The sequence below is a fragment of the Carlito syrichta genome, unplaced genomic scaffold, assembly GCF_000164805.1.
Source record: "Carlito syrichta isolate Samal-C Ts95f unplaced genomic scaffold, Tarsius_syrichta-2.0.1 Scaffold311814, whole genome shotgun sequence".
Taxonomy (NCBI): Eukaryota; Metazoa; Chordata; class Mammalia; order Primates; family Tarsiidae; genus Carlito; species Carlito syrichta.
Window position 1 is genome coordinate 732 of NW_007255910.1, and position 9,778 is coordinate 10,509.

At 59.7% G+C, this 9,778-nt stretch overlaps 1 protein-coding gene across 1 annotated transcript; it reads left to right on the plus strand.

Annotated features, from left to right (window-relative positions):
* The first annotated feature begins 2,424 nt into the window (after window positions 1-2,424).
* On the plus strand, window positions 2,425-8,345 carry LTBR (lymphotoxin beta receptor). The gene is made up of 10 exons (XM_008069112.1): window positions 2,425-2,520; window positions 2,656-2,752; window positions 3,073-3,198; window positions 3,276-3,428; window positions 3,786-3,882; window positions 4,047-4,144; window positions 5,904-6,011; window positions 6,950-6,975; window positions 7,532-7,760; window positions 8,068-8,345. The coding sequence occupies exons 1-10, from the start codon at window positions 2,425-2,427 to the stop codon at window positions 8,343-8,345; spliced, it is 1,308 nt and encodes a 435-aa protein (XP_008067303.1).
* The last annotated feature ends 1,433 nt before the right edge of the window (window positions 8,346-9,778 follow it).

The window sequence follows — 9,778 nt, forward strand, 5'->3', positions numbered from 1 at the left end:
AACTTAGCTGGGCATGGTGGCACACACCTGTAGTCCTACCCACTCAAGAGGCTGAGGCTGGAAGATCACCTGAGCCCAGGAGGTTGAGGCTTCAGTGAGCTGTGATCATGCCACTGCTCTCCAGCCTGGGTGACAGAGTAAGACCCTGACTCAAAATAAAGTAAAATAAAATAAAATAAAACCTTGAAGTATTTTCAAATGAAATAATGTGATGTCTGGGACTTGCTTCGGAGAGGTATCTGGAAGAATGAAACTAACCGAGAGTGGAAGCCGGGTAATGAGTATGTGGAGACTTCCTGGTATTATTTTCTCTCCTTTTGCATGTCATGCTACGTGTGGAATTGCTATAATAAAAGGCGAAAAAGAGAAAGAGAGAAAAAGACCTAAGGTGACGACACACACGTTCCTTCAGGTGTGTAAGAGCTCGGGTGTGGGCAAGCCCTTTGGGTCCCCTCCCACTGTGGGAGCTTTTCTGTCCTCTCAACAAATCCTGCTTTCTTTAAAAAAAAAAAAAAAAAGGAGCTCAGGGGTGAGTCTAGTCTCAGCCTCCCACCAGATAAGGATGAGTGTGGAACAGAGTCCTTAAGGGAGAGGGACAGCACCCAGGTGGCCTATAATTTTTGGTTTTGTTTTGTTTTGTGTTTTGTTTTGGGTTTTTTGCTTTGTTTCTTTTTGGGGGGGGGGGTTGGAGTCTCACTCTGTCACCCAGACTGGAGTGCAGTGGCTGCTCCTGGTCACCCCAGCCTCGACCTGCAGGTCTGGCCATCCTTCCGCCTCAGCCTTCTAAGTGGCCGGAACTACAGGCCCGCGCTACCACACCCGGCTAATTTTTGATTTATTGTACAGATGAGGTCTTGCCAACTTGCCCAGGGGGGTCTCGAACCCGCGGGCTCAGGCAATCCACTCACCTCAGCCTCCCAAAGCGCTGGGATTACAGGCTGAGCCACCAAGCCCGGCTGGTGACCTATCTTAAGAGCAGAAGTGAGTCTCCCATCCCGGGGAGACACTCTAAGCCATGAGGAAGCAGTACAGTTGCTGGAAAGAGCTGGGACCTGGACATCGGGAGACCTGGACTCGAGGCTGGCTCTGCTGTAGACGGACGGTGTGAAGTGGACGTCATTCACTTATCCCGTACAGATGCATCGAGCCCGTGGAACAGGCTACACTCTGTGCTGAGTACAGGGAGTGCCGACTGTCAGCCCAAGCCATGGCTGAGCACACACCTGCCAGGAAGCAGACTGCGAGCCGGGTGGGTCTGCACAGCCCGGGGCAGGAGACGCCTCCCGAGCCGCAGAGCCCACAAGGACCTACCTGGGCGGACAAGAACTTGGAGACCAGCAAGCCAAGCACACAGCAGCCACTGCGAGTGTCTCCGGAAGGGTTACAAGGGGCCGAGGGAGTGAATGTGAAGAAAGGGGGCGGGGCCAGACTGAGCCACCTGGAATCTGGACCTCGGCCACCCTGGCCCCCATCTCCTTGCCGCCAGGGTGAGGGGGCTGGGCTGGGCGGGGCTCGGCTCCCCCCAGCCCAAAGGGATTAGAGGCTCGTGGGTGGGGAGGCCAGAAGCGGGGCTGCCCAGCTCCAGCCCACCTGGCCTCCCTGCCTCAGGAAATCTGTCCCCTCACTCCCTCCTCGGCAAGGGCGGGCAGCAGGCCCACTACACCCGCTCCGGTGCCTCGAGATGCCCTGCCCGCTCGTGTGGACTGGTTGGGTCAGCGGGGTGGAGGGCCGCCTGACTCGCTGCTCCCTTTGACTTAAAAGCCACACCGCCGAGAAGGAGGCCAGGCCCCTGCCGGCAGGGACTTCTGCGTCCCAGACACTGCGTCTGCTGGCTGGTGCTTCAGGCTCTGCTCCGTGCGCTCCCCTGTGTGTCTGTCCCGGCCCCCTCACTTTGCAGGCCCTGCACCCAACTGTCCGCTGCTCCTTCTGGAGCCCCTTCTGTTCCCCGGCTAGCTCTGCCCCAGCAGGGCTCCAGGAGGCCTCGCTGAGGACGCTCCGCAAACCCCACGGCCCCTTCTCCCCCAGCTGGGCCTGTCTTGACCCTGCGTCTCTCCGAAGAAGGGAGGAGGCCTGGGTTCCGGCCCTGCTGCCCTCACGTGCTTTCCCGGCCGCCCCCTCCCGCCCTGCTAGGAGGCAGCCAAGCCTGTTCCTCTTCCCTGACTGTGATTGCGACAGGCCATTCTCAGCTCCCAGCGCTCCCTGTCCCCGCCCCGGCCAGCGGGCTCCACTCCCACTTCCTGAGCCCGGCCGCGGGAGCCCTGGAGGCCAGGCCTGGCCGCTCCGGCCCCCCCGGGGGCACACTGGCCCCAAGTCCCGTCCCAGCCCCCCGGCTCGGGAAGCCACCGCCATCGCCGCTGGGGACGCCGGGCCTCCCAGCTTCCTCCCAGGCCCTCACCCATCCTGCCGGCTAGCCCTGCGGCCGTCATGGGCCTGCCTTGGGCCGCCTCTGCCCGCGGCCTGGCCTGGGGTCCCCTTGCGCTGGGCCTCTGCGGGCTCCTGGTGGCATCCCAGCCCCAGCTGGTAAGGGAGGGGCCTAGGCAGGGGTGGCGAGGGCAGAGAGGAGGGGTCACCCTGGGCAGCCCCCGACCCAGCCCCTCTGCCCTCCCAAAGGGGCCCCCGCCTGACTGGTCTCCCTCCCCGCCTTCCCGCTTGGAGACGCCCCCATACCACTCGGAGAGCCAGACCTGCAGGGACCAGGAGAAGGAGTACTATGAGTCCAAGCACCAGATCTGCTGCTCCCGCTGCCCGCCAGGTGAGAGGCAAGGGAGGGCGAAAGCGGGGCCACAGAGGTGGGGCGCAGGGGTCCAACCCCCTCCCTGCCCCTGATGGAAAGTGGACGCCGTCCCCCAGGGGCAGCGCCTGGCGCAGACAGCATGAGAAGCTCCAGCCACTGTCATTGTAGGCTCTGAGGTTTGCGCTCCTCACAGGCCTCCTGGTTCTTTGCATTGCGGGGGGGCCGAGGGCCACGCGTGGGGTGGGGAGGAACGGGGCAAAGAGACGCGGGACAGGGACGAGCCTGGGTCACGCCACGGTGGCGTCTCCTGACGCCCTGCTGCCCTACTCACCGTCTAGGCACCTATGTCGCCACTAAATGCAGCCGCGACTCAGACACGGTGTGCGCCACGTGCCCCGAGAATTCCTACAACGAGTACTGGAGCTACCTGTCCCACTGCCAGATGTGCCGCCCCTGTGACCACAGTAAGGGGGGCGTGCCCGAGGGTCGGCCCAGGCCTCCTGGCGCACCGCGCGCCCTGAGCCCTCCATCTCCCCACCAGTGATGGGCCTGGAGGAGGTCGCCCCATGCACCGGCCAACGGAAGACCCAGTGCCGCTGCCAGCCAGGAATGTTCTGTGCCGACAGGGGCCCGGACTGCAACCACTGCGAGCTGCCTCCCGACTGCCCGCCGGGCACTGAAGCCGAACTCAAAGGTCAGAGGGCACCGAGGGCAGAGGGCGAGAGGGAGGCCGGATGGCGGGGACCTGACTGGAGGCAGGGGGGGTGGTGTTGTGTCCGTGGCGGGCCCTCCAGCTGGTTCTGCTGGGCATCGAACGCCTCTTCTCGTTCTGTGCAAAAGGCTCACAGAAGGGGTCTGCAGAGAGACGGGTTCAGGACGGGGCAGGAGGCAGGAGGGGGCTCCCCTCGGTGCGGGGGAAGCTTGGGCAAAACGCAAGGCGGCAAAGCAGAGCTTGGGCCAGGTGAGGCCACAGAATGGGCTGGGTGGCAAGAAGAAGCGTCTAAGAAGTCGCGCCGTGCCCGTTCACCCTGGCTGGCCTCTCTCTTGCCAGACGAAGTTGGGGAGGTCACCGGCCACTGCGTCCCCTGCAAGGCGGGACACTTCCAGAACACCTCCTCGCCCAGCGCCCGCTGCCAGCCCCACACCAGGTGAGTGTGCCCTGCCCAGGCTCCCTCCACCGCAGCGACTGACAACCGCCCCACAGATGGCACCACAGGCTTACCTTGCCACTTCCAGCCCCACGTGCCCACCCGAGCTTGGGCACTGGTAGGCGGGGACACGAGGAGGTCACGGTCCCCTCTCTCCCCCACAGGTGTGAGGACCAGGGTCTGGTGGAGGCAGATCCAGGCACTACCCAGTCTGACACAAGCTGCCGAAGTCCATCAGAGTCACGGTTCCCCGAGGCGCCAGGTGAGGGACCAGGACTGAGGGCACAAGGGGTGCCTGGGGAAATGCCTTAATCCCCCCAGCTTAAAAAGTGGGGAAAGAGGCCGGGCTCGGTGGTTCAACCTGTCATCCCAGCACTTGGGAGGCCGAGGCGACTGGATGGCCTGAGCCCACGGGTTCGAGACCCGCAAGGGCAACTTGGCAAGACCTTGTCTCTACAATAAATCAAAAATTAGCTGGGCGTGGCAGTGCACGCCTGTAGTTCCAGCTACTTGGAAGGATCACCAGAACCCAGCAGTTTGATGCTGCGGTGGCTGGCTGGGAGCTTGCCACTGCACTCCAGTTTGGGCAACAGAGTGAGACTCCAAATGAAACACACAAAAAAAAATGGAGAAAGAGGACTCCTTTCCTCCAAGAATTGGGACAAGAGGAAAAATTCCTAAAAGATAAATCAGAGCATCTCAAGGGTAGTGTACTGACACACACACACTTTCAAGGTTATGTCTAACACAATACTCTAACAAGGAACACTTCCACACTGATATGTAATTATAGCTGACACTGCTGTCATCGTTTGGATGGGCCACCATCATACAGTCCACTCACTGGCGCGAACACCTCCCTCTCAGATAACACGCTTTCGTTGTTGGAGACGTGAGCCCCCGTGTGACTTGATTTTTTTCCTGTGGACTGGCCGTTTTGCTAGCCTGGTCGGTGATTACAGGATGTTGCTAATGACCGTCGTCAGTACTAGTTGGCAGAGAGTTTACTTAACTGTTTTTCTTTTTTTTTTTTTTTTTTTGAGTTGGAGTCTCACTCTGTCGCCCAGACCGGAGTACAGTGGCCGCTCCCGGCCACCGCAGCCTCGACCTGCTGGGCTCCGGCGATCCTTCCGCCTCAGTCTTCCAAGGAGCTGAAACTACAGGCGTGCGCTACCACGCCCGGCTGATTTTTTGATTTATTGTAGAGATGAGGTCTCGCTGCCCAGGCGGGTCTCGAACCCGCGGGCTCAGGCCATCCACTCACCTCAGCCTCCCAAAGGCGCGGGATGACAGGCTGAGCCACCGAGCCCGGCTCATTCACTTTTTTAAATTACTAAGAATTAATCATTACAGCTTGCGCTGGTTGACAGCTCACGTGTTGGGCACGCCGTAAGCACGTTACCTGCACTAACTCATTCAATCCTCTTAATGATCCTCTAGAGTATGTTCTGTTATCATCCTCACGGACTGGATGAAGAAACTGAGACTCAGAGAGGTTCCACCACGTGCCAAGGCGGTAACTGGTGTTATCAGAACCTGTGCTCAGGTTTTCTTTCTTCCAAGCCCGTGCCGCAATACACGCACGCTGTGGAAAGTTAGAAAATTCCAAGAAGCCAATGAAAACTCACTCACAGAACCATCACTAGACGGCCACTCTTCATGCCATGGTTTTTTGGGGTTTTTTTTTTAAGTCGGAGTCTCACTCTGTCGCCCAGGCTGGAGTGCAGTGGCATGCTTATGGCCACCGCAGCCTCGAACTGCCGGCCTCCGGCGATCCTTCCGCCTCAGCCTTCCAAGTAGCTGGAACTACAGGCACGCAACACCACGCCCAGCTAATTTTTTTATTTATTATAGAGATGAGGTCTCACCATGTTGCCCAGGCTGGTCTTGAACGCATGCACTCAGGTAGTCCTCTCCCCTCGGCCTCTCAAAGTGCTGAGATTACAGAAGTGAGCCGCCGCTCCCGGTCCCCGTTTCTGTCTTGGGGCTGCCATCACCCCTTCCATCTGCTGTCCTGGCAGGGACGATGCTGATGCTGGCGGTCCTGCTGTCGCTGGGCTTCTTCCTGTGCCTCGCCACCGTCCTCGCCTGCGCCTGGAAGAGCCACCCCTCTCTCTGCAGAAAGCTGGGTAGGAAGGAGCCCCACGCAGCCCGAGAGGCGGCCGAGCCCTCTTTCCCCTTGTGGCTGGGTTGGCAGTGGGGGTGGAGGCAGGAAGAGTCAACTTTCCGGGTTCAGCTCCCCCCAGACCCTCAAGACTCCCAGAGCCTGCCCCCACCCCCGCCCCGGGCAGACGCCGTTATCACTGTCCGGCGTCCACTCTGCGGCTGGGGTTCGTTCTGGGGCCTCAGGGTGGGCAGCAGGCATTGCGGTGGGGTGTGGAGGGTGAAAGGCCCCGCTGGGGCCCCACGCGCATTTTATTTTCCTTCTTTTTAAAGTTTATTTTATTTTATTTTGAGTTGGACTCTCACTCTGTTGCCCAGACCGGAGTGCAGCGCCGCTCCCGGCCACTGCAGCCTCGACCTGCTGGGCTCCGGCCATCCTTCCGCCACAGCCTTCCGAGTAGCTGGAACTACAGGCGCGTGCGACCACGCCCGGCTAATTTTTTTGATTTATGGTAGAGATGAGGGCTCACCAAGTTGCCCAGGCGGGTCTCCAGCCCGCAGGCTCAGGCAATCCGCTCACCTCGGCCTCCCAAAGCGCTGGGATTACAGGCTGAGCCACCGAGCCTGGCCTTTTTTTAATTGTAAAGATGTGCGGTGCATTTCAGCATTGGGTATTCAAGTGGTCATTGTACAAGCAAAGCCTGGGCCTCCCTTTGGTCCCCACTTTGCCTGGTTTGAGATCAGGTGCCCTTGTAGACGGTGTGCGCCCCCGCCCCCGACCCCTGGCAGTATCCCGCTCCTGCCAGTCCCTTTCTTACAGTATCATGGTAAATGTTCGCAGCAGCTTGGATGTGTTGGGAGTCGATCATACTCAGTGACCCATCACAGAAACAAAGAGCAGGGTGCCACACGTTCTCACTCACATGCGGACCCTGGACGTTGACTATTTTACTTTCCGTTGCAGGATCCCTGCTCAGGAGGCGACCAGAGGTAATGGGGGAGGCGGAGAAGTCAGCAAGGGGGGCCCAGGTGACAGGACTACACGGTGGGAGCGAGCAGGAAGAGAGTATGCTGGCGGATTCCCCATTCATTAGTTCATTCACTCATTTAGCTAATGACTTAGTGAGCATGCCACGTGCCAGGCACCGTCCTAGGCACTGGGGGTGCAGCGGTGAGCAAAGCAAAATGCCTGCCCTCCTGGAATTTACAGCCAGAGGAACGAGAATAATGTCAAACGAGTATACATTAGGCCGCAAGAACTGCTCCCCAAAGCAGGGAAGGGGCTGGGGAGTGACAGTGGCCAAGGACGGGCCGTGCTCTTTTTCCACAGAGAAGCCAGGAAGGCCTCTGTGAGAAGCCGAGAGCCAGCCATGGAGCCATCTGTGGAAAGTGCCCAGGAAGAGGGAGCACGGGGCGCACAGGCCCTGAGGCAGGGGCAGACAAGGGCAGAGGCGAGAGGGGTTGCCAACTCAGGCGGGCACGGGGCATGGGAACAAAAGAAGCCTGGGCCATCGTCACTAGCTGGGTGTCTGTCTGGCTTCTGCAGGGACAGGAGTCCAATGCCGCGGATGCGAGCTGGGAGCCTCCAAAGGCCAACCTGCACTTCCCGGACCTGGTGGAGCCACTGCTGCCCAGCTCCGGGGATGCGTCCCCAGCCTCCAGCGGGCTCCCCATGACCCCAGTTTTGGAGCCGGAGGTGCTGCAGCAGCAGAGCCCCTTGGGCCTCCCCAGGGAGCTGCAGCCTGAGCCCGGGGAGCAGGGCCCGGTGACTCCCGGTGAGCCTGGGTTCCCCTGCAGGCGGCAGAGAGGAGGGAGGAGGAGCGGGAGGGAGGGATGGCCAGCGGGCAGGAAGCGACTGGAGGAAGGAAAAGACTCAAGAGGGCCAAGACAGGACTCCACTGCCCGCTGGTGTCACAACCAGGGAGGGGGGAAGAAACCGGAAGCCAGAAACAGAGATGGACGCGGAGCTCCAGAACCACAAGCCAGGGGGGAGAGGGAGGGAAAAGGAGAGGCCGGCAGGGGACCCAAGACGCAGTGGGCCCTGTTGGGGACCCCCTCCTCAACTGCGCCCCCTCCTCACAGGGACCAAGGGCATTCATGTCACCGGCGGGTCCATGACGATCACCGGGAACATCTACATCTACAATGCACCCATGCTCGGGGGAGCACGGGGCCCCGGAGACCCCCCGGTTTCCCGAGACCCCTCATACCCCATTCCCGAGGAGGGCGACTCTGGGCCTCCCGGGCTTTCTACCCCATGCCAGGAAGATGGCAAAGCTTGGCACCTAGCTGAGACGGAGCACTGGGGTGCCACGCCCTCCCACCAGGGCCCAAGCAGCCAGTTTGTCACCCAGGCCTGATGGTGTCAGGAAAAGGGAGAAGGGGAGGACGAGAGCACCTTCTCCCCGGGGCTGCCCGCCCTACGCGGGATTCCCAGGGGCCTGGGGAGGGCCCTGTGAGGTGCCACCCTGAGGGACTGAGCCTCGGACGCCCCTCGAGAACAGGGCTGGGCACGGGCCGGGCGGGTGCGCTCCACTGGACTCTCGCCCCTGCCTGAGCACGCCTGGGACCCCGTGGCCGGCCCACTCGCCCTCTGGGGCTGCGCTGGCTAAGCCTGGGGACAGACAGGGCATGGGATGCCGCCGCTGTCCACCACCCTGCACCCGCGCACAGCACCGAGGGAGCCGCCGCACGGCCCCTGCAAAGACGTCCCTGGGACCTCTCGAGAGTTCGTGGTGCTCAGCCCCAAGCTTCCGAGGCCCTCGGAGGGTCCGCACTTCACATGGACCATGGTCGACCTGACATGCAGACGAAGTTGCACAGAGGAGCCCCCTCCCCTCCAAGAGGAGAGGACAGGAAGTCAGCGACAACCAGGGGTTGGAGTGGAATGACTGGGTGTGGAGGAGAGTTCTGGAAGGGGAGGAAAATGGCAAGTGTATTTGTAAACTGTAACCACATGCAATAAAGGGGAGACTGAGACCCAGATCATTTATTTTATTGGGATGTGCAAAGAAACACTGTAATCCTAGCCCTTTGGAAGACCAAGGCGAGTGAATTGCCTGAGCCCCAGGGTTCAAGACCAGCCTGGGCAACTTGAAAGACCTCGTCCCTACAATAATTTTTTTTTTAAAAGCCAGCCTCGGTGGCTCAGCCTGTAATCCCGCGCCTTTGGGAGGCTGAGGTGAGTGGATTGCCTGAGCCCGCGAGTTCGTGACCCGCCTGGGCAACTTGGCGAGACCTCATCTCTACAATAAATCAAAAATTAGCCGGGCGTGGTAGCATGCACCTGTGGTTCCAGCTACTTGGAAGGCTGAGGTGGAAGGATCGCCGGAGCCCAGCAGGTCAAGGTTGCGGTGGCCGGGAGCGGCCACTGCACTCCAGTCTGGGTGACAGAGTGAGACTCCCACTCAAAAAAATAAAATAAAATAAGCTGGGCGTGGTAGCACGGGCCTGTAGTTCTAGCTACTTGGAAGGCTGAGGCAGAAGGATCGCCGGAGCCCAGCAGGTTGACGCTGGGGTGGCCGTGAGCTTGCCACTGCACTCCAGCCTGGGCGATGGAGTGAGACTCTGACTCAAAAATAAATAAATAGTAAATAATATATAAGATCCCACAATGTAACACATATTTCCATGGGGGTCTGTATATTCAGTTCAGGTAATAATAATGTTAGTCAGCAATAGCAAACAATGTGCCAGGTGGTGTTCTAAATGCTTCAGAATATTAACTTATTTAACTCTCACAACAATCCATGACGTAGACACTGTTACTCTGCCCTTTTTTTTTTTTTTTTTT

Bases quoted from the DNA above. Each gene is read 5' to 3' on its own strand.
- LTBR (XM_008069112.1), top strand. From the start codon at position 2,425: ATGGGCCTGCCTTGGGCCGCCTCTGCCCGCGGCCTGGCCTGGGGTCCC. The intron at 2,753-3,072 runs GTGAGAGGCAAG...CTCACCGTCTAG, and splicing joins CTGCTCCCGCTGCCCGCCAG to GCACCTATGTCGCCACTAAA. The intron at 7,761-8,067 runs GTGAGCCTGGGT...CCCTCCTCACAG, and splicing joins GCAGGGCCCGGTGACTCCCG to GGACCAAGGGCATTCATGTC.